The following is a 24,509-nucleotide window of genomic DNA, read 5'->3' as shown; positions in this document are numbered from 1 at the left end:
AAGCTGAAGATTAAAAAGATAATCTCTCTGTAACTTCGGGGAATTAAATATAAAGTGCAACTTTGTTAGCCTCTTTCTAGGGCAAAATTTATATATCCTTTTGCTTTAATATTTTATTTGTAACTGTTGGAGCCAGTTCAACTATTCATTGAGAAAACAACAACATAAAATTATTATCTTAATTTATGTGAATTTATTCAGTTACATTGAGTTGTCTTAAAACAGGGTATGGTGATTTCAGAGCGTGATAAATATACATGTTTGTCACTAAACACATGCCAAGAGCACAACCTCATTGTTTTGAGTTGAACAAAAGTTCATTTTAGGTTATAGCTTCTAAGGTTCTTTCCTTATTCACTTAAAATATTTATTTCAGTTTATGATTCGCAGTTAGGAAAATCTGTTTTCCTTTTCCCGTTTTCTTTTCATTTTCATTCTTTGTTTCTGTCTTCTATTGTTGCCTTTCCTTTACCTTCTGAACTCCTTTCTTTCCTTTTCTGTAGGCACCGATGTTCTTTACATTGGCCCTCTGAAAGGTGAGCCTTGGCACAGTTGAAACACAACAGTGTTGGTCTGTCTGCTTCAGCAATATCCTTAACTTACTCTAACTCTCTCCAACTGTTTTCCCTAGAATTTCTACCAACTTAATTATATTTTTGACCTTATTGTTACATGTTCTTAATGTTATTCAAGTAAAGTTAATTTCACATGTTTCTAAAACAGGTAAAATAATGTACTAAAGCTTTCCCTTCCAGAACGAAGTTTGTGTTTCACAGTGTGTTTTACATCATTATAGCATGTGTTACTGAAAAGTAAGATAACTATACTTCGTACTTACTACCTATTTTTCACATTGTTTATTAGGAAGTATATATTCAAGCCCAGGACTTTATAGTAAAACAATGACCCCTACTTACGATGCTCATGATGGAAGCCCCTTGTCGCCAACTTCTGCTTGGTTTGGTGACAGTGCTTTGTCAGAAGGCAACCCTGGTATACTTGCTGTCAGTCAGCCGATAACATCCCCAGAAATCTTGGCGAAAATGTTCAAACCTCAAGCCCTTCTTGACAAAGCAAAAATCAACCAAGGGTAAGTTTTTGTTGTATTTTTGTTGTTGTTTTTTTGCTATTACAAATTATAAGGTTTTTTTAATTGACGCATAGTTGATTTACAATATCGCGTTTCAGTTATACAGTGCAGCAGTTCAGTTTCATACATATGTGTGTATGTGTGTCTGAATACAGTTATACGATAGGTCCTTGTCGGTTGTCTTATATTATAAATAGTAGTGTGTATATGTTAATCCTAGCCTCCTAATTTATCCCTCCCAACCAAGGGTAAGTTTTAAAATACAGATACAATTTAAGAATTTCTTCGTCTACATAGAGGTAGAATTAAGTCTATCTTGCTCTGTTCCACTGTGTTTGTTAATTTGTCCAGGTGGCTTGATTCCTCAAGATCTCTCATGGAACAAGATGTGAAGGAAAATGAGGCCTTGCTGCTCCGATTCAAGTATTACAGCTTTTTTGATTTGAATCCAAAGGTACCGAGGGTTTAGAGGGATCTCTTTTTGTTTCTCTTTGTTTCTTGGAAGTTGGTGGGGTAAGGAATTGCTTGGATGTGGATAGCAAGTCTTGAATATAATATTAGAAACTCAAAACTTTGGACACAATTGCCGGTGTTTTAAAGAAGTCTATTGTTTCAGTAGGTTGGAAGCATAACTAAACCCTTTTCTTTTTGTTAAGATGATTGAATTTTTGGTTGATTTGTATTTTTTAACTTTCTTTTATATTGAAATATAGTTCGTTAACAATGTTGTGGTAGTTTCAAGTATATAAGGAAGTAATTCAGTTATACATGTATCTATTCTTTTTCAAATTCTTTTCCCATTTAGGTTGTTAGGTAATATGGAGCAGAGTTCTTTGTGCTGTACAGTAGGTCCTTCTTGGTTATAACTTCTAAATACAGCAGTGTGTACATGTCAACCCTGAACTCCCTAACTATTCTTTCTGCCACTCTTCCCCGCTGGTAACCATAAGTATGTTCTGTAAGGCTGTCTGTTTCTGTTTTGTAAGTTCTTTGTATCATTTCTTTTTAGAATCTGCTTATAAGGGATGTCATACTGTACTTTTCTTTCTCTGTCTGATTTACTTCACCTAGTATGACAATCTCAGTTTCCTCCATGTTGCTGCAGATAGCATTATTTCATTCTTTTTTTAAAAAAGATTTGTGTGTTTTGTTTTAGCTTTGGCTGCGCTGGCTCTGTGTTGCTGTGTGCGGGCTTTCCCTAGTTGTGGCACGCAGAGGCGAGTCTCTAGTTGTGGCGCACAGGCTTCTCGTTGCAGAGCACAGGCTCTAGAGCGCGTGAACGCAGCAGTTGTGGCGCACAGGCTTTGTTGCTCTGCAGTATGTGGGATCTTCTGGACCAGGGATTGAACTGGTGTCCCCAGCATTACAAGGCATATTCTTAACCACTGGATCACTGGGGAAACCCTGTTTTGTTCTTTTTAATGACTTTGTAATATTCCCTTGTATATATGTGCCACATCCTCTTTATCTATTCCTCTGTTGATGGATATTAGGTTGCTTCCCTGTCTTGGCTATTGTAAGCAGTGCTGCAATGATTATAGGGTTGTGTGTATCCTTTTGGACCATGTTTTTCTCTGGGTATATGCCCAGGAGTGGGATTGCAGCATCATATGGTAGCTCTATCTTTAGTTTTTTAAGGAAACTCCACACTGTGTTCCATGGTTTGTATTTACTACAGAGTTGGTAAAGTTAGTTTATGTTTTTTAATATCTCTCTTCAACTCTACTTTAGGTAGAAGAAAAGTTTTCTGAAAGATTACCTATTCAATTACTTTCAAATTTCTAATTACATATCCCAGATGCTGCTTCAAAAAAATTCTTTTTAAGTCTACATTTCTCTCAGTTTCATAGCCAAACCTTGTAATATGTTTTTGCTGTCAAGTGGTTGTCATCATCTCTGCTACTGAAATACTGTGCTTTTCTGATAAGATGTAAATTTGCTTTGAAATCTGGAGTGTTTCCCCCAGAAAACACATGACACAGAGATTTGGATCTTTTGCTTTCATATCATCCTTGTGGGTGGGAGGACTTCTCTTGTCTGCCTCTCATACTTTTCATGTCTAGATTGTAGCCTAGATTTTAATGTATGTATTTATCATCTTAAATTATGTGCTTAAATAATACTTTGTACAACACTAAAATGTATATAGAATTACAGAAAATCATTTTAACTCTTTTTTAGGCTATATCATACCTAATTTTGGTAAAGCCAAAGGTTTCTGGGAACACAGTTACATTTGCATGGGGTAGGAAGCGGCTATGCATTTTGTTACTATTCTAAGCTTATATAACTACTGGTTTTTATTAGTATAACTGGGTAATTCAGTAACACTTAAGTAACACATTTCCACAAATGTGTGTGTGCCCTTTATTTTGAATTTTTAAAATAATTACTATTTCCAAGGACCTGCTACTTTGTCTGGGTATGCATTTCCACAGTAAGCAAGATGTTCCCTGAAATAATTAATTTACTCTGTGATTATGACATGTTAGTGTAAGTTGCAAAACAATACTAAAAAGCAGTCGGTTCTGCCTTACTTTAATGTCTTCAAGTTAAATGCCTTTTGTTAAGGGCTAGTATACCTAATGGTTATTACCCTGGAAAATAACATACAGAATCTACTTTTAATACTAAATATGTAAAAATCTTTTGGCACATTTTAATGCCACTTTTAATGAAAAAATTAAAGATGGTATATATAGATATGTATAACCCTAAGGGTAGCTTTTTTCCTTATTGCTAATGTTAAAGGTAACATATTACAAAAGAATTGTGTCTCTTTTTGCTGCAGTATGATGCAATCAGAATCAATCAGCTTTATGAGCAGGCCAAATGGGCTATTCTCTTGGAAGAAATTGAATGCACCGAAGAAGAAATGATGATGTTTGCAGCCTTGCAGGTAGTGAAGAGTATTGGTAAATTGGACTTTAAAGGGGAATGGGTTGGAGATTATTTACATGGTAAAGTGGCATAGTAATTCCAGTAGTATTTTGATATAATGTTTTGTTTGTTTTGTTTTTTAATTTTTAATTTTTTGATATAATGTTTTATTTTTTGCTATGTAAAAAGTGAATAGACACTTAGAAGGCAAAATATGTGAATTTAATTTTTTTGTCTTATGTATGAGTTTAGTGGTATACTTAAGTAGTTACTTTTCTATATCCTCTGACCCCCAAATCTATATTAGCTTAAAACTATCCAGTTTTCTCCTGGAAATAAAATCCATATTAAAAATCAGATTTCTGAAATGAAGCCTTACATAACTTCATAAATAACTGGGAATGGTAATATTTGTAAAATGGGCTACAGCAGAAATTAATACCTTTTAAGATGATAAAATTTTAATAAACTAGTAAAACTAAACATAAATAAGTCTTTAGAGTGACAATTTCTTAATAAGCAAGTAACTAACATTAAGCTAGTATTTTTCCAAATGTGGATCTTGCATATTTCAGAATTATAGTAGGGCTTACTAAGAAATTAATGTCCACTGATCTCCCCTCTGGTAAAGTAATATTAGGATGGCACCCACAGTTCCATTCTTAGAGACACTGAGGTCTGACTGACCACTAGATTAATCTTTCTAGATGAATCATTTCAGATATCTAAGTGTTCTCAGATTATGGTGGAATTCCATTTTCACGTGAAGTTCTGATTAAGTTGATGTTCTTTGAGTACAATAAGCAAAAAGAACATTTAGTTTCGAATGTCTTTTACTTTAACGGTGATTTAATTCTTCATTAGAACACAAATAAAAATGCTCTCCATCTTCCAAATGCTTTTATGTACCCAGAAAAGTGTGTCAGTTAAGACTCACAACATTGTTTTTTTGAGAGGAAGAACAGCTCATTTCTTCTTCGTTTACATTCTAAAAGAGGGAAATCAAAATGAACTCCAGATGGTAAATGAATGAAATAGTTTAATTATTTATTTCTAGAGACTTGCTTAATCAGATAAGACTCTTTTTTATGTTTCTGGATCATTCAGGCTACCTGAAGAATTTCTTGAATTAAACTCTGGAACAGTTTTTGGAAAATATCTCACTTGGTTACAGCATTCTCTCTACATTTTTCCCACTTAGAGTAAGGACTTTTAATTCTCTAGTGAAAATTTTGCTGATGACAAAGTAAATAAGAAAACTTGTAAAATGTATATGGAGAAAACCACAGCTTTTCTTAAATAGTATTTCTTATCTTTTTTATTATAAAAATAATGCAGTTTTTTAAAAAAAGCCAACAGTTATATGCAGTGCCCTGCACATAGTAGGTGTTCAAAAAATAGTTATTGAATGAGTGTACACATAGTCGTCACAGAAATGGGACTATTCTGCGGCTTTCCCCAACTCCCACCCCATCCAGTAAACATTAGATATTCCATTTCGATTTAGTAGAAAAACACCTCAGAATGCTGGATTTTAATTCATGGAGACTGAATGCCCCAAAGCATAGCTTTCCCTGGACCATTTTAGAATCTAGATTCAGTGAAAGAAATTTGGACTACAAATCCCCTGAGTTGTTAGAAGCCTTCCCAGAAACTGACCCAAAGCCTCTTGGAAGCCATCCAGCCCAGGAAGGGGGAAACTCGGAAAATATGGCAAGGAGATGCCTAGTATTTTTTATTTTAGACATAGGCTGCACCCTGAACTATTCTTTTATTAGAACTTCTGGTTCCTTGTGTAAAATAAATCTACAATAGTAAAAAGAGAACAAAATACTTCAAAGTAAGAAGCTGTGGATTTTGAAAAGTTAGACAAGTTAGTAACACTTTTTTAAGCATTTAGGTCCAATCATGTATTGTAACATTTAACAGATGCCCCACCCATGCACATTTGAAAGCAAAGCTGGATTTTATGACCAGTCCCATTCACAGCCAGGATTTCTCCAGTATAACTCATAAGGACCTTCTGCATCAGATTCATCTAAGGCACTTAGCAGCCTGGGGCCTAGGCTAGACTCCAGATTTGCTGAGTCAAAATCTCTGAGGGTGAACCTAAGCATCTCTGTGTTTAACCAGCTCTCCATATGCTTCTTATTATACTCTGATGTTTGAGACCACTGCCTGAGAGCCTCAATCTACCTCCTTCTCCATGGTTTGTGAATATGAAAGTTTTCTACCATTATAAGGATCTCATTTCAGCACAACTGAAGATATAACCAGAGAGGAGTAGTTGTTAGTCGCTGAGTTTGTGACCCCATGGACTGTAGCCTAACTGTAATCCATAGACTATAGCCCAGCTGTAATCCTCTGTCCATGGGATTTCTCAGGCAAGAATACAGGAGTGGGTTGCCATTTCCTTCTCCAGGAGATCTTCCCGACTCAGGGGTTGAACCTGTCTCCTGCATTGTCAGGCAGGTTCTTTACTACTGAGCCACGAGGGAAGCCATAGCTAGAGACTAGTCATTATTAATTCACTAAATCTTAAAAGAGAGGAAGCTATTGGCCTCTATTAATTAATTAGATAATTGGCCTCAGCATTAGTTTACTAATTGTTCCCATGAACAGATTGTATTTGGTGAATGAATCCTTAAGAAATAAGGATTGCTACTTATTTAGTGCTCTGAAAGATAACTGATTAAGTGATTTAAAAGTTTTGCTTAACTTTGTATAAAACCTAAGTTTAGCATCAGAATCTAATCATTAAAATTTGTTCTAAAAAAAAAAATTTGTTCTAAACCATTTATCTAAGTGTGTTTAAATCATGACTAGTTCTACACCCAAAGATTTTTTTTATATACATATAGGAGGACTTATCACTACTCATTATGTATATACATATATGTATATGTGAGTATTCATGTGTGTCAGGGGTGGTGTATGTATTCACATATAAACATGTTTATTCTTAGGTGTAAATGACAATGTAAATTAGGTTTTTAGCATTGAATTGAAGATGGGGGTGGGGCAGTGAAACTTTAGTTTTCAACATAATAGCAATAACTAACTTCCCACTGCAGGGTAATAGTACCCAGCAGTAGTAAGTAGTAATAGTAGTAAGTAAGATAAGGTAACCAGTGTTAATGCATTTATTCAGAAGACCTTATGCATTTTCTGTTCATTCATCCAGTACCTGTCGCTTCTAGCTTGCGTGCTAGACGTGGAATACTGCAGGGGAGGTGGGACACTTAAAAGTCACTGCTTGTGTAGAGTTCAGTGGAAGAGGTGTTAACTCTTAAATCCTAGGGATTCCTAAACTGAATTCATTTGTGTTTGTCAAAAAAATCCTCCTTTTTTGAGTAAAGATTTATTAGCAGATTTAGGACACTGATTTTAGGTACCATGCCTATCATTTTTCTATCCTTCTAATTCTTGGGAGACTTTTAGCCTTTCGGATTAGGTGACAAAAGGCATTCAATATAGATACAGATGATAATCTCACTTTAAAATTCATAGTTAGAAAAATCATTTAAATAAAATGTCACTTCTGGTTTTAGTATCATATCAATAAGCTGTCGATCATGACATCAGAGAATCATCTGAACAACAGTGACAAAGAAGTTGATGAAGTTGATGCTGCCCTTTCAGACCTGGAGATTACTTTGGAAGGGGGAAAAACATCAACAATTTTGGTAGGGTGAAATCTTCTACCTATTAATTTAGTCTGATGCTTATACCTTTTTATGGAATTAGGTTTTCATGAAGTGTTTTGAGACATATAGAGAAATATTAAATGCTTTAGAGAATATAGACATAGATTTTCCAGAAATTTTCAGGGAAGTTTTTTACATTAATACTGTTTAGTCTCTAGTGCTTCCAACACAGTAGAGAGAGATCTTCTGCCAGTGCAGTCTGCACATTCTCTTACATGTAGTGGGAGAACATTTCTGCAGAGGAAAAGTTAACTTCAAGCCATGGTAAAATCCATTTATTGATCTCCAAATTTGAAGTATTACAAAAAGAAGAGGAAATAGATCTCAGTAAAATTTTTAAATGCTTAGATATTAGCTATTACAGAAGAAACACTATTCTCAGGACTGTTACGATTCAGAAAATTTCTGTATGCAGCTATAAACAGTTTTAGCCATATTAGAATCAACTCTGCATTCTTGTGGATTGTCTAAATTGCTGTATTGATCAAATTTTTAATAGCTTTTTATGCCATTTGAAAATGCCTTTGTACTATATGACCATGTATATAGTACCTTTAAAATCTTTATAATCTGTAATTTATGTAATTTTCCTTGTTTATTTGAACAAGCTGGTTCTTAATATCAGATGCTAAACAGAGTTTCAAAATTTTTTAAAGTGAGAAAAAAATGTTTTCATTCTTCTCCTAGGGTGACATCACTTCCATCCCTGAACTTGCTGACTATATTAAAGTTTTCAAGTAAGTACAAAAGAGGAGGAATTCCAAATATTAATAAATAAATGTCAGTTTTATAGTCACATTCACATTCTGGAAATTTATGTGACTGGCAAATGCATCTCTAAAAGCATTTGCCAGTTGTATGAACACTAAATTATAATGTGGAAAAATTTCACCTTTACAAAATTAAAATTCCTGTACTTATTAAGTTGTTTTATCTGATAAACATCTTACTTAAGGTGGGGAAGAGATTGTGTTACTTAGATGGATTGTATCATGCAAATTCTAAAACATATGGTTCATATAAAGCATCCTGTCTAGGTGAAAGCAGTACATAGTGAACTGCTATTTTCAGTGGTTATTTCCTTGTTCAGAACCCCAGAATTTATTGGATTCTACTCATTTGTTCATGGGATATTTTACAACACAATTCCAGAGTATCTTATCTAGATTTTTAAATGGTTGGTCTAGTCATACTCCACAGAATCAAGAGAGCTAGGCATTAAGGCAGAAAGAGGAAAGGAGGTGATGTGGAATATAAGCTCTGGAATAAACCATTTATTGTAGCTGAACATAAAACAGCTCCACATAGTAACGTTTCTAAGCTACTGACCTGATTTCAGATGCTGCTCCCTACCTCCACTTTGTTTTCCTTTTACCCACCTTTTTCATCTACCTACACTTTTCCTTATCCTCTCTTCCCCATGCTTCATGTTTGGCATTGGAGTGGCAAGTGAAAGTCACCACTGCAGTACATCCCTAGAGATAATCACTTCGCGCACTTTAGACTTGCCAGGCAAACTTGCCTGTTTAGGGAGGCTCTGGAGGCAGCCCTGCAGACACCACGAACCTGCAGGTACTTACAGGACCCAGGAACCTTCCAGTTACTGACATTTCCTTCACTTTTACTTTCCTGTTGTTTCCATGTGACCTGCTAGTGATGGGGACAACTACAACCGACAGAAATACTGGAATGTTATCCTTAGGGTCTTTCTCTGCCCACTCACTGTAATCTCCTGAGCAGATTGAGAAGAAGGGGAAATTCCCCAGTAACAGTAACACTGAATAGAACACACTAGATGAAAGGGAACTGAACTCGGCTTATATAAAACTTGGCCTCAGACTTTTAATGTTGTGAGATTTTGCTGCTAAAACATAGCATTGATAAAGTTGTTTCAAAAGTGTTTTTTTTCCCCCTTCTAATTCTGTTTGACACATAGGCCAAAAAAGCTGACTCTAAAAGGTTATAAGCAGTACTGGTGTACCTTTAAAGATACATCTATTTCTTGTTATAAGAGCAAAGAAGAATCCAGTGGCACACCTGCTCATCAGATGAACCTAAGAGGTAAGGAAAGCCTTGGAATGACTGTATTGATGGTAGAATATCTATTAGCTAATATTCACTAAACTTCATTTTGCTGGGGGATAAAGCTTTTAGCAGTTCCTTTTGCTCCTTTAGGTACTTTTTTTAAGTTCAGTGTCCAGTTTCCCTTGAATATTTTGTTCTAATCTCTGTGCAGGCCTCGCTTGAAGGGTATGCGTCTACTTTTATCCCAAATACATCTGTGGCGTCCCTTTTCTGTTCTTCAGCATGAGGACATGTAGGTTTTCTCATTCTGCGGGAGCTGCCCGCGTATCTGCTTCAGATTCTGCCTCATTCTCATCTCTGCTGTAGTCCTCTCCCAGTTTTCGGGCTGTCTCTGTCAGCATCCTACTCCTTTTCTCACCTTAACAGGTGACCAACTGGTTCAGCTCAAGTCCCCAGTCGCGGCTTTCTGACTCACCATTGGGTAAGCCACTGCAGGGTTTTACTGAGTTCTTCCCCTTTCCCAACACCTCTCGCCTGCACAATTTTGTGGTCTTCGACACTGCTCTCATCCTGGCTCCCGGGGCAGCCCCAGGAACCCTCTCAGGCTCCCTCCTAGCTGACGGCCTAAATCTCGTTGGTTTCCTCTTACCTCTGTAGATCCACAGCTGTCTCAGAACAGGGGCTAGTATTTGAGCACACGTTGCTGCGCCTGTTCCCATGGTCCTGTGGCCTAGACTGAGTCCAGCCGAGGGCTCAGAGCTGCTGGTTTTGGTCTTTTTCCCCCCATTCAGGTCTGTGGAGTTACAGCTTCATTTGGGTTCTAGTGACTTCCGTTTGTTCTTCACACTGCTTCTTCACCTCTTTGAAAAACCTGTTGGATGCATTGGTTCAGGGGGGAGGAGCATTTCCTCTCCTGGCTGGCCTGGTTCTTCTGCAGCTGGAGGATGTCCTGCTGCCCCTTGCTCTGATTTCTCTCTACACAGCCTTCAGCTGCGCTTGCAGATTGCCCATGAGCCTCTCACTTGCAGTGATGTTACTTAAAGCTGCCAGCTCACTTCTAGTTTAGACACCACTTCCTCTAGGAAGCCGTGCCCCTGAGAACTGCTCTCCTGCACGCTCACACAGCACTCACCACACCCTTGGTCCCTAGCATGTGTGCTGGAGGATGCAGGACACATTGGCTTCTCACTCTTCACACTCCTTTTACTGGCCTTCCCTTATAGCAGAGGCTGGAAGACTACAGTACATTTTCCAGATTCGTTTCCAGTGAGACTGAGATTCCAATCAGATGCATTCTTGCATTCCAGTCAGATGAATTCCCAACTGAGTTAAGGGGTTGGAGAGGCAATTAGGAAACGATTTAAGTGTTTCCGGGCTCTGGAGTTACATCTGTAGATCTGTAATCTTTATTTTTTTTTGTACATTGTGTATTAGAATACTTTTGGTATATTTCAGCAAAATGTCCAGATCTCTACCCTGTCTCTGTTCCGCCTAGTAGTCATCTGTGAGCTATTGCTTTGTAAGTACATGTGTGCGTGCTAAGTTGTGTCCAGTTCCTTGCAGCCTTACGGAGTGCAGCCCACCAGGCTCCTCTGTCCATGGGCTTCTCCAGGCACAATTACTGGAGTGGGTGCCCTGCCCTCCTCCAGGGGATCTCCCCTACCCAGGGATCAAACCCATGTCTCTTACATCTCCTATATTGGCAGGTGGGTTCTTTACCACTAGCGCCACCTGTGAAGCCCACTTATAGTTATATACATTTTATTAAGGGGTTTCCCTCATAGCTCAGTTGGTAAATCATCCACCTGCAATGCAGGAGACCCGGGTTCGGTTCCTGGGTGGGGAAGATCCCCTGGAGAAGGAAATGGCAGCCCACTCCAGTATTCTTGCTTGGGGAATCCCATGGACAGAGGAGCCTGCCAGGCTACAGTCCACGGGATCTCAAGAGTCGGACACAACTTAGCAACTAAACCACCACCACAACCACCGCATTTTAATAAATAGAAAAACCTCTGCTCTGGGGTAGAAGATTGCTATGCCCACGTGTTGAAATTCTGTAATTTTCCTAAAACTTCTAGTTAGACTCACTGCTTTTCTCCCTAGGTCAGGAGTTTTTAACTTTTGGATCTTTACCATTATTTGTTACTCTTAGAATACATTGCAGCTGTCCTCTTGCTTCCCTTCCAAGCTGCCCAGGATCCACTCCAATTATCCACTCTCGATTTAGAGGTTTAATCTGTCTTCTGGACCCTATCTTCTCTGTCCCTGTTATGTCCTTAGTCTTCTCTCTATATGACTGAGAAGTTAAGTCCTGGATGGAGAACAGTTTACAGGGTGTCCTAATCCCACTTCTCCCATGTCTTTCCAAAGGAGTACTTTTCTAGCACATCACACTGGTGAGGGTAACACTAGCCTAAGAATCAAATGGCCTAGGTTCTGCTCTGCCACAAAACAAGTCCTGTGATTTTGGAAAAATAACTCTCAGGACCTTAGTATCTTCCTCTGAGTAATGAGAGTGTTGGACTAGATGCTCTCTAAGGCCCCTAAGATATCTCAAACGCACAGTTCTAAAAAATGCAGGTCAGCAGATGCTGACTGGTCACCCATGCCACACACTGTGCCAGGTACCAGAGTGATGAGCGAGAATAGATTACAGTCACATCCCTCAGATGTCAGAGAATGTCAGGAAATAAACAGCTACAATTGGGGCAATAGTAGTACTTTAAAAAGTAAGCAGTAGGTCAAAGGAACAAAGAGGTAAGGATGCTGTATCAGTCTTCAGTGATTTTGGAGAGAATTAGGGGAAGCTTAATAGGGGAAATAACATTGGAGTTAAAATCCCAAAAAGAAAATTGCAATCCATGAAAGGAAGGAGGAGAGTTGGTAAAAGAGACTAATGTGCAAAATTGCGTGGGGGAAAAGCATCAGCAGTCACGTGGTGGGTGGATGAGGGGGCATGCTTCTGGAGTATGGAGTTGAAGCTGAGAGGATGAATCCTTCCCTAATAGCTGCTGAAACCATTCCTTTTAACAAGAAAGGTGACAGCAGGAGTTAAAGTTGTTAAGGAGATTGTTTTCTAAACTGGCAGCAATGAAGTGACACTGAAGGATTATGAATACGATAAGATTCATCATCCTTACATTGGCTGCAATGTAGAAGAGTAATTATAGAATAGTGATACTGATCCAGGTTACATTTATCAGCGTGGGTGAGAAAAGGGCACAACTTTGTTAGATTCTCAGGACGTTCAGTCAACAGACTGGATGATTGACCTGGGAGAGCCTGGGGGAGTGACTTGATCCTGGCTTGTACAGTTGGGTGGATAGGGTAATTCTGAGATTGAGAATATATAAGAGCAGAGTTTGGGGAGGAAGATGAGCTAAATTTAATTGGGTTATTTTAAATTTGAGGTGCCAGTGGTATATCTGTTTGGAGCATGGGTAAGATCCATGCTGCAGATACTGATGGGGTAGCAGTGAGTATTAATAGTAGATGCAGCCTTTGTAGTAGTTATCTATAATATGAAAAGGCTGAGAGCAGAACCCTGCAGGACACCCATGTTTAAGGGACAGGGCAGATTAGAGGAGGTGGAACTTGCAAGGGAAATAAACAACAACAAAAATATCTAGGAAGACCATGGAAATGAGGTATGATAGAAGTTAAAGGACAGAGTAGTCAATAGTATCAAATGCTACAGAAAAGTTAGATTAAGCTTCCATAAGATTTAGCCACATGGAGGTAGTTCATGGCCTCTGTTAAGAACAGATTCATCAGATTTCAGTGGGCTTTTATGCGTGGGAGCCAAAGTACAGTCACTGAGATGGGAAACAAGGATAGCTTTTTGATGAACCTCATCTGTGCAGGCAAGGAGGAAAAAGGGCAGTAATAGAAGAGAGAGGCCTAAAATGGAGAGGTGTTTTATGGTTTCAGATGGGAGACTCAAGGAAGTTAAATGCTGATGGAACTGTCATGTAGAAAGGAAGGGAGGTGGGAGGACAGGATCTCTGTGATGGAACAAGGTACCTGACAGTTGGTAGAAAACTCTGCCTGCTCGGATAGGAGAGATACCTTTTCCTCTCTGTGGACATGAGGGTGGTCAGGTTTATCTGCTTTGGTGGCAGGAAGTTGAGGGACCTCATTTCTAATGACTTTCATGTTCTTGGAAAAATAACAGGTAAGGTTGTTCTCTAAGAGTAGCATAGGAGGCCTGAGAAGATGTGAAATAAACATTGTTGAGGATGTTAACACAGAATGGTTGCAAGTGTTAAGGGGCAGATTGACGTTGGGAATCTACATGTTTCTAGTGCAACTTACCTGCTCAGTTTTGTGACCCCCCCGCCCATCTTGGAGTGCTCAGCAACCAGAGCATAGGCAAGTAAGAGGTAGGTGGTTGGGTTGAGCCAGGATTAAGGTTTTGCTAAGTGTGTATAATGGAAAGACAGTGAGTCTGGTGAGTTGGAGGTGACAGCTAATGAAGCAGGGTCCAGGCTGGACTGCAGAGAAAAGGTGGAAACATGGAGCCAATGGGGAGAGAGTTGTGGGGTCACAGGATTGGGTCTCCCAAAGATTTTGAGGGGATTTAGGACTGAAGATTGTGCTCAGAATGGGCTGTTTGCAGTTAACATTTCAGAGGATTAGTATTTGGGTTGCAGTAAGGTCCAGCATGTTACCGTGGAAGTAAGTAGCCAAGGAGGTGTGGAGTGAATATTGTCTGAAATGTGGCTTCTGAGTGCCTCTGCCTGCACTAGTCCCTGAGTTACCACTCTCTTTGTCTGTCTCCATGTAGTTTTCTTGATATGTTACTTTAAAAAGAGGTCTAATTATTATGGAGTTGCATACTTGAAATATATTTGAATGATTAATGAAATTTGTGGAAAAGATTGTATATCTTCAGACATCTCTTTGTTTTTAACTTTGCAGGTTAAACACATTGCCACACAACTTCCTGAGTGTTTGTAATGATTGTATAGGAGTTGCACGTGGTAGTTATGTGAAGTAAATATTCTAAAAAGAAAGCAAAGAGGGAGGGAAAGTTCATCAAATTCGAGATTGAAGTTAATTCTGGAGAGGAGAGGATCTCTCCTTTAGCTAAAATGTTTTGTTTCTTTTATTTGCTACTTAAAACGTTTATTTGATGAGGTAAAAAATGGTAGTTTAAACATTTGTTCAGATACATAGAAGCTTACTCTCTTGTTGCTTGTACTTTCTTTGTCAGGAGAAGTTGATCCAGCTCAGGGACAAAGGCAACAGCAGGCTCTGCTAACAGTTTACATTCTTCCCCACTGAGTCTACAGTATGGTCTTAACACGCATTGAGGGCAACATGAACTAAGTACTAACAATTGGAATACTTTTGGGGGAGCTTTGATATAATCTTTATCTTATCTTTATCTTACTGATCCTTACAGCATCACTCTGAGATAGAGCTTAAGGTCAGGGAATTTGGGCATAAGTAAATATGATATACTTATTAAGTGGTCAAGAAAGGTCTGGAACCCAAATCTGTCTGCTTACAGAGCTCTTCTTCACTATTTTATACATTCAGTAAATCTGTTTTCTCTCCTATAAGGCCATAAACTAATGGCTAACAGAGTTGATTACAGGGATTTTTTACAGTCTGTAAATGTACGTATTCCTGAAAACTTGTCAGTAAAGTGAAATTCTGCATGCCCTTATTTATCATACTGACTTCCCATGTATGTAAGTTTATGTGTCAGATGGACTCCCAGAATTTTGTGCAAGTCAGGAGAGCCTGTGCCTTAGTCTTCCTCGCACGCAGCCATAGGAGGGCAGAGCAGCCAGTGAGGAGCAGTGGGCCCTGAGGAGGTCCTCATATTGGACTCCAGCTCACACTGGCTGGTGCCCCACGTATGTGCCTTTCTTAAAACGCATCATAAAGTCCTTTATTCTGACCAGAACACACTTTAGAATTTTATTATGGAAAGATATTTTAAAATCCCTGTACATTTAGAAACTTAGCAAAATAAAAAAAAAACCCTAATAACTTAAGATTCAAAGAACCGAATGATATTAAAATAATAATGTGTGAAACTTGTGGGAATGGAGTGCAAGTTTTCTAAGTATAATATCCTTTTAATAGAACTCTTTCCTTCTCTTCTCAATCAAGTTTTGTGAATTGTGAGGGCCACAAACTGTGCAGTTACATCTCTTGTATATTAGGTCTGAGTTGAGTCTTTGCTCCACCCCCAACAAAATTACTGAACATAAAGAATTGCCTGATTTGTAGACTCCATTACAGGAAAATCAGCATGTTAAGATGCCATAAAATGGGAACTGTCTGTATTGGCTTGGGATTTCTTAAATGTAAATTTAACCATTTTAATAATTTTTTTTTTAACTACAGGGTGTGAAGTTACCCCAGATGTGAATATTTCAGGCCAAAAATTTAACATTAAACTCCTCATTCCGGTTGCAGAGGGCATGAATGAAATCTGGCTTCGTTGTGACAATGTAAGTTTTCTGATTAAAAATAAACCTCAATTTGGGGGATGTCCCTGGTGGGTCCAGTGGTTAAGACTCTGCGCTCCCAGTGCAGGGGTCATGGGTTCAATCACTGGTCAGGGAACTAAGATTTCACATGCACAGTGCAGCCAAAAAAAAAAGTAAACCTCGGTTTTCTTTGCTTCCTTAGTGAGTTGACCATTCATTCTTATATTTTATATGCAAAGGACCTATCATGTGATAGATTCCAAACCTCAGTATTTCTTTTCACAGGAAAAACAGTATGCACACTGGATGGCAGCCTGCAGATTGGCCTCCAAAGGCAAGACCATGGCAGATAGTTCTTACAACTTAGAAGTTCAAAATATTCTTTCCTTTCTGAAGATGCAGCATTTAAATCCAGATCCTCAGTTAATACCAGAACAGATCACAACTGATATAAATCCTGAATGTCTGGTGTCCCCTCGCTATCTAAAAAAGTACAAGAACAAGCAGGTAAATGGTTTTCTACATATACTTTAGTTTCCCCTTTTAAACACAACTTTTTTAGTCTTAATTGGTAGTCTTAATTTTTTATCAGGTGGTTAAAATATAAGGAGAAAATAGCTTTCAGTCAGTTTAAATTGGTCATTTAAGAAAAATCTTATTATTTTAATAGGATGGATAATGAGGTAGAATAGTTGGGAGCATATTTATTCTAAACCACCTGAGGAAATTACTCTGCTAACTGGATATTCTTTTCAGGGACTTGAATATGGTCTTACTTACTGCTTTGTGTTCCACAGTTCATGCCATTTTATTTCTTAAATAAAGTAAATGTGATCCAGAGCACAGCCAGCATTTCCCAGCCAAATCTCTGATGTCTCTTCTTGCTGTCGAAGTGGACCTTTCCAGCTTTGGAAATAAACTTTACGTGGTTTTATAGTCCACGTATAACATTGTATTTTCTTAACATTAACAGTCAAAACCTAAGCTAGATTTGTATAATATGACAACGTTTGGTAAATTTTCATTGAAATTCACTGCTTTTGTTCCCTCTGTTTAGAATTCCTTTTCTGGAAATGACTACCGTAAAAGGATTGCTATTTAGAAAAATGGTTCTTCGGTCCAACACAAAAGGTTCTTTGCCAGGGGAGTTTCACTTGGGATAGCCCCCAGTATTCTTGATACCCAGCATCATGCCATAAAAGGGAAAAGGCTCCAATTTAGGAAGGGGGTGAAGAAGAGCTTTGAAATAAATACTTCATTTTTAATCTAGTTTCATTTTTATCTTTGTTTAAGGAGTAATTTTAAAATGTTATGGGAAAGGCCCAATGACATACCCAGAACACTTGTTAATTCTTAACTTTAAATACAGTGTTTATTGTATGAGTCTGAAATCCCTTAGCTGGAAATGTTCAAAAGTTTTAATCACCAAGTATTTGTCTTTTAAGTTGCAGAAGTTGTGTAAGCTACATAGAAATTGTTTATCCCATAGTCATATGATGTGGGAGTAGTGAGGAATGGAGGAAATGCCCTCGGAGCTGTGTGGAATATAGATTGTAAGTTAACAAGGGAAAGTGAATCGAGTACTAATTTCATTTTTTAATTCTTACGTTAATTCATTTTAAAGTTACTTATAAAGAGACTTGTTTCTAAAAGTGGATGCCTTCAAAGTCAGTGACTAGTTTCAAATCTTAGCAGTTTTACCATTTCACTATCAGGTATTAGGAATAAAAGATCTTAAACTATAATTGTGAAGATTGCCAAATGTTACTTTAGCTGTCAGACAGGTACTGAATTGTTTTCCCAGAAGCCTTTAAAATGATAGATTTTAAATAAATAAATAAATAAAATGATAGATTTAGCTGTAAAAAGGTAAATTTTCTATTGGTGAGTTCTTGACTACAAGTCAACTGAAGATTGTCTTGAGTACAAAGAATGTGTGGCTGTCTTTAACTGGCAGGATGGTAGTGTGTGTGTGGTCTGAGGTTAAGGAGCTTTCTAGCCTTCCACACTGTCATCTTATCAAATGCATGTTCATTTTGAATTTTCCTTTCCCTAACCAGGAGGTTGAGTCAAGTATTGCCCTGACACCTAGTAAGTGCGGATAAGCAGGAGTTCGGTTGCTTTTGCGCGGCATGGGCTGTGCTGGTTGTTGGACTTGGTGGCTCAGTAATTGGGTTTGTTAAACTGTATAATCCAGCGGCACTCAGGAGTCAGATAGGTCTGAACTGTGCAGGCCACGGGGTCAGTCAGCCCTGCCAGGGCATAAAGTCTTCAGGCGCATACAGCCTTTGTTACAATCTATTTTAATTCCCCAAGATTATCTATTAGACTTGCTTTGGATATTTTTCATATAACTATGACTCCCAAACTGGATTTTTACATTTCAGAGGAAAGAATTGTTCTTCATTTTATCCATATTAATCCAGATTGAAATGAACTGATGTATTTGTAGCCACCACTCCTAGTGTAGTGTATGGCATATTTTTATTTTCCCTTCCAGGAAAAAGGATGCAAAAAAAAGATGGTAATTGAGGGGTTTGCTTTTCTTCTGTAAATAAAGAAACAGTATGGTCACTGCACTTATTTAATGCCTTCAACTTTTTTCTGAAAAGCTGTGCATGGATCATATTATTTGACTCAGTATAAGACAAGATTAAAGGCTTTTGAATAATAATTTTTTATCTTGCTACTAAAATAATTAGCTTTACCCTAATCAGTAAGAACTGGTACATGAAGGGGAAAAGGTTATTTGCGTTTTAAATTTTCTCCCTACAAATTTCTACCCTTAATTTTAGTAACACTTAACAATCTAAAATAATGTGGAGTGTTTCTCAGTATTCTAAATGGAAAGTAATCACTGCTTTCTCATTTTCATTTTCATGCTTGCATTTACTTTGCTTGGTTTCCATCTAGAGTAATTTTTTTGCATGGTTTTTGGCTGGAATTTTGGTTTGCAGGTTACCGCAACTTTTTCTTTGCTTCATTGCCATTTTTTCTGATTGCCTTTTTTTTCTTTCTGCTTCCTTTTTCTTTTCCTCGCATTGCCATCTACAGCCAGGCTATATAAGAGATTTGGTAAGTTCTCCATATTTAACAAAAAGAAAGAAAGAATTAAAAATATTTATAGCCCTAGCTATAATCTCCCCTCATGAGTTAATTTCCCTCTACTCTTTGAGCAAATAGGCATCCCAAAGTGAGTAACTTTTAAACCTAACCTTTCTAATTACTCCTTTAGAAAAATTTTAAAATCATTGCAGTGATTTCTAGTGCTAGAAACCTATATGGCAGGCACTCATTCTGATCAGGTATCTTGGTACTGAACTTAAAACCCATCTTGTATATGAGGATTAGAACTTGTGCTATCATATGTGTGTGTACTTGAATAAGTCTCAACAATTATATATACCTACTAGTACTTATTGTTTCTTGACATATGGAACTAAAATTAAGAAAAACAATAAGTTTAGTTCGGAAAGTCATTATTTTACTAAAATTCCCAAATGTAGCTTCAGTTATTTTCTAATTTCATCTCTCGCAGTACATAATTTTGGGGCATGGGGTACATAATTCAATGTTTTGATCCTTTTTTGTCTTGATTCTACCATGAAAGAATAATATCTAATAGTAAATATGGTGTTTACTCATGTTTAGATAACAGCAAGAATCTTGGAGGCCCATCAGAATGTAGCTCAGATGAGTTTAATTGAAGCCAAGATGAGGTTTATTCAAGCTTGGCAATCATTACCAGAATTCGGCATCACACACTTTATTGCAAGGTCAGTGGTTCTACTAAGCACCAATGTGTAAACCTCAGTCTGTGCCTTCTTACTTAATTGACTTCATGTAATTAGAAGTTAAACATTTAAAGCTACCTTCTGGCGGCGCGCCGGGGAGGCGGGGCCTGCAGGACAAGATGGAGTTGTTGCAGGTCCTGAAGCGCGGGCTGCAGCAGGTCAGCGGCCACGGTGGCCTCCGCGGCTATCTTCGAGTTTTGTTCAGGGCAAATGATGTGAGGGTTGGCACGTTAGTGGGAGAAGACAAATATGGAAATAAATACTATGAAGACAACAAGCAGTTTTTTGGCCGTCACCGATGGGTTATATATACTACTGAAATGAATGGCAAAAACACATTCTGGGATGTGGATGGAAGCATGGTGCCCCCTGAGTGGCATCGTTGGCTTCACTGTATGACTGATGATCCTCCAACAGTAAAACCACCTACTGCTCGTAAATTCATTTGGACAAACCATAAATTCAATCTGAGTGGCACTCCACAACAGTATGTACCTTATTCCACCACTAGAAAGAAGATTCAGGAGTGGGTCCCACCTTCAACACCTTACAAGTAAAGACAACGAAAAGCAATTTACATGTAAAATATGGGGCTTTTCCTATAATTGTACTGCTTACTGTTAACTTGATTAAAGTTATTTGATTAGAAAAAAAAAAAAATAAAAAAAAAAAAATAAAGCTACCTTCTGAGACCCATTAACCTATTACACAGTAAAATTTAAAGAATGTTGGAATGTATTTTCTATGCTTATAATTTTTTCATCAGAAATTAAAGTGATTTCATTTCTCTTTTTACTCAGGCAAGAATAGCACTTTAAGAGTTAAAAAGTACATATCTTCAAGAAAAACAGATCGACATGTCGCCCTACCACCCCTGTTTTAAAACATGTATTTATATTTTTAATTCTGTAGGTTCCAAGGGGGCAAAAAAGAAGAACTTATTGGAATTGCATACAACAGACTGATTAGGATGGACGCCAGCACAGGAGATGCAATTAAAACCTGGCGTTTCAGTAACATGAAACAGTGGAATGTAAACTGGGAAATAAAAATGGTAAGCTGTAACCATGCTGTTTGAACACACACACATAGTCGATATGCTAAGAATAAATTAATTAAGAAGAAAAGGCCCTATAAATGTTTAAGGTTCTTTGTGCCATTTCCTCTTAAAGTATAAAACATGCTTGGTTGTTCATTTCCTACTTAAACTTGCCTATTTTATAAGTGCCCAGATACTTCTAAGAGCATAATATGTTACAATATTGCCTAATCTTTAAGGTTGTCTTTCTCTAATGAATAAACCCTTTCCACTTACAAATAGCAGCTACTCTTTAGTGAATGCCTACTTTATGCCAAGCATGATACTAGATGTTTACATTTGTACCCTATTTCTAAACGTTACCCCAGCCCTGCAAGGTAAATGGATTATCCCCACTATACAAATGAAGGCCATTGTTGTCCATGACCACACACTGAGAATTAGGATTCAGACTGGGATACTTGGGGCTCTGAAGCCTGGCACACCATGCTACCCCTAGCCTTAGAGTACATGACTCTCACTTAAACAGAATATTTCCCTAATAAGTCCTTTGTTTTAGGGTCATTGGATTTATTGTACTGATTTCAGATTACTTCATAGAATCTTGTATTTCTGAAATATTCAAACATGAAGCCTAAAGGTTAAATAGCTAAACACAGGAAATAGGTTTTCTCCCAGGACTTGAAGGGAGATACTCATTAATTGAATCACCAGAGATCTTTTGGGAACTTAATGACCTAAGCCCCTTGCATTCAGCCTTCCTTTTCAGAACAAGAAAACTAAAAAGGAGGAGGGGAGGGGCCAATAAACTTCTACTTATGCTTTTGGACTTGAAGGCATTATTAGTTTAGGATTAAAAAACAATTTGAGGACCGGCGAGTGTTTTGTGCTCAGGGCAGACCTTAAGTGTAGTGGCCTTGCTTAGACCTAGCCATCTGGACTTCCGCAGGGACTGACGGTTCTCTGTCTCTGTTCCAGGTCACTGTAGAGTTTGCAGATGAAGTACGGTTGTCCTTCATTTGCACTGAAGTAGATTGCAAAGTGGTTCATGAATTCATTGGTGGCTACATATTTCTCTCAACACGTGCAAAAGACCAAAATGAGAGTTTAGATGAAGAGATGTTCTACAAACTTACCAGTGGTTGGGTGTGAACAGAAATGCTGTGTAATGAAACTCCATGGCCATAACAGTTATTTAACTTTAAAAAGCTGTTGTTTGTTATATGCTGCTTAATAAAGTAAGCTTGAAATTCATTATTTTATCATGAAAACTTTTTTGCCTTACCAGACCAGTTAATATGTGCACTAACAAGCACGACTATTAATCTGCTCTCATGATACAATGTATGGACTTGAATATGGCACATGTTCCTTAGAGCCAGGAATTGAACCTGAAGTAGTGGGTAAGTTAGGAACAAAACATCACTGATTCAAGTTAGCCAAACTGTAAGAAACTCAAGCCATCTACTTTAAAGCTATCCAGGGCTTAAACTATATGAAGTCTATTTATCATGTTAAATGCATGTGTTTTAATGTATGTTTAATTTGACCTCATAATTTTTCAAATATCCTACTTTGGGTAGCCATCTGTCATCCGTCCCCCCCACCCCACCCCCAAAATAAATCAGGCCTACGGAAGGTGCCTGGTATTTAATAATGTTATTGTTTGATCTTGAAGGAAAATTCTATTAGTCATTATGCCTGGTTTGTTTTTGTCCTTGAATAAGCATGTATGTATATTGTCTTGTGTTTTTATTTTTACACCATATTGTATTACAACACTTTTAGTATTCACCAGCATATTCACTGTCTGCCTAAAATATGCAACTTTTGCATTACAATATGAAGTAAAGGTCTATGAAGTATGCATTTTGTGTAACTAATGTACAAACACAAATTTTATAAAATTGTACAGTTTTTTAAAAATCTACTCACAACTAGCAAATGGCTTAGATGTAGCATCTTTGCATTAATTAAATGCTCTTTAAAATATAATTAATGTGCAGTTTTAATATCTGCTAAATTAAGGATGACTTCCTTATAGTCATGATTTGCCACCATGTCCTTAACTCTAATGCCTGGACTGGCCGTGTTCTAGTCTGTTGCGCTGTTACAACCTGCATTGGTGCTAGTCAGAAAATTCCTAGCTCACATAGCCCAAAAGGGTGCCAGGGAGGGGTAGATTACCAATATTGTTCAATAATCCATGGTTTAAAGACTGTATAAATGCATTTTATTTTAAATAAAAGCAAAATCTTTTATTTAATGTTTCTTTTGTACTTCTTGTTTTTACTGTTCACATGGCATGAACTTTGTAGACATAAACTTTCGCTTTTGTAAATGCTGTACCTGCAGCTTGTGAGAACAGCATGCTTAGTATTCTACAGTGTCACCAGACAGGCGTACTTAATCTCTAAGATGGAGTCTTCCACTTCAGTTGAAACCCCTCATTTTTCCTACTACTTAAGGGTGAACTATAAAATATTTATGTTAGAAATGTAGCTATAAATAGAAATATGACAGATGAACTGACACTGCTGGCTTGAGCAGAACTGATTTTAAACAGAAAAATGACTCAGTTTAAGAAAACACATTTTTTTAATGAATTTACTCTGTATTGTTACTGCTATCACATCATCACTCAGACTCAAAACTTCAGTTCTGGACTTTCTCCTTTACCCCTTGCAATTAATAAGGCCAAGCCCTGGTGATATTTCGCTCGTGCAGCCCAGTGTCTTTCTTCTGTCACTGCTCTCACCGTCCCCTGAATTCAGATCTTTGGCCTATGTCACATTCCCATGGCTTTTCTTTGTACTCTAAGGCCAGATCTTAACAAGGCCTTGCTCAAAAATTTAAGAGCTCCTTCCCATTAAAACAAAAAAATGTAATAACATGTTCCCATTCCTCATCTTAAGTACAGGTCATCAACTTATACAGTCACTTGCTAAAAGCCCCAAAATATATTTAGTCTGTGGCACACACCGGTGTCCTTGCCGGTCCCACGGCCTCCCCACAAGGGAGAATAGCCTCTGTGCTGATTGCTTGGACTCTGGTGGCCCTTCTGCTCTCCCAGGGATTTTGAGATCAGTTTAGCCCCAACACAGCACCGGGCTGTATTTCAGCTCCAGTAACTCCTGGTTGCTCACAGCATAAAATCTAATGGTCCCCAGTCAATCGCTCAGAGGTCTTTTGTGGCCTGTTCCCCAGCTCAAACTGGGCCACTCCAGACGCACGGCACTCACCCATCTCCATTCATTCCCCAAACCTAGTCGCCACCTGTCACATCTGAGCTTTCTAGCATTTTAGAAATTTTAGAAAGAGGTCGAATGTTCTTTCATCCACGAATACTTCCAAGTTTCCTTGTAGCCAAACATTTTCTCTTACTCCTCTGAACTGCCACTGAATTTGGTCCTCTTTGGAACTTAAGAGCAGTCGTCCTTATTAGGATTGAGTATATCCTATTGCCCCTAATAAATTACTTAAATTATTACTTATTTGAGGACTGGATCTGAGTGTCATGGTTTC

At 37.9% G+C, this 24,509-nt stretch overlaps 2 protein-coding genes across 4 annotated transcripts in view; both read left to right on the top strand.

Moving 5' to 3' along the window:
- The window catches only part of FERMT2 (FERM domain containing kindlin 2), a 73,312-nt gene extending 50,062 nt beyond the window's left edge, over nt 1-23,250 (top strand). For all 3 annotated transcript variants that reach the window (XM_065942056.1, XM_065942055.1, XM_065942054.1), the window contains exons 5-15: nt 865-1,090; nt 1,442-1,544; nt 3,882-3,989; nt 7,522-7,656; nt 8,365-8,414; nt 9,614-9,738; nt 16,066-16,172; nt 16,437-16,658; nt 19,803-19,927; nt 20,858-20,999; nt 21,963-23,250. In XM_065942056.1, coding sequence (XP_065798128.1) covers nt 865-1,090; nt 1,442-1,544; nt 3,882-3,989; nt 7,522-7,656; nt 8,365-8,414; nt 9,614-9,738; nt 16,066-16,172; nt 16,437-16,658; nt 19,803-19,927; nt 20,858-20,999; nt 21,963-22,136 — 1,517 coding nt within the window. In that variant the 3' untranslated portion in view covers nt 22,137-23,250. The remainder of the gene's footprint in view (nt 1-864; nt 1,091-1,441; nt 1,545-3,881; nt 3,990-7,521; nt 7,657-8,364; nt 8,415-9,613; nt 9,739-16,065; nt 16,173-16,436; nt 16,659-19,802; nt 19,928-20,857; nt 21,000-21,962) is intronic.
- LOC136172672 (NADH dehydrogenase [ubiquinone] 1 alpha subcomplex subunit 12) lies at nt 20,023-20,616 on the top strand. The gene has a single exon (XM_065942057.1). The coding sequence runs from the start codon at nt 20,065-20,067 to the stop codon at nt 20,500-20,502; it is 438 nt and encodes a 145-aa protein (XP_065798129.1). The 5' UTR covers nt 20,023-20,064; the 3' UTR covers nt 20,503-20,616.
- Nucleotides 23,251-24,509: the final 1,259 nt, after the last annotated feature.

The sequence above is a fragment of the Muntiacus reevesi genome, chromosome 7 (genome assembly GCF_963930625.1).
Source record: "Muntiacus reevesi chromosome 7, mMunRee1.1, whole genome shotgun sequence".
NCBI classification, from domain to species: domain Eukaryota; kingdom Metazoa; phylum Chordata; class Mammalia; order Artiodactyla; family Cervidae; genus Muntiacus; species Muntiacus reevesi.
Note: the sequence above shows the minus strand (reverse complement) of the source record. Positions and strands in the feature narration are given on the sequence as shown.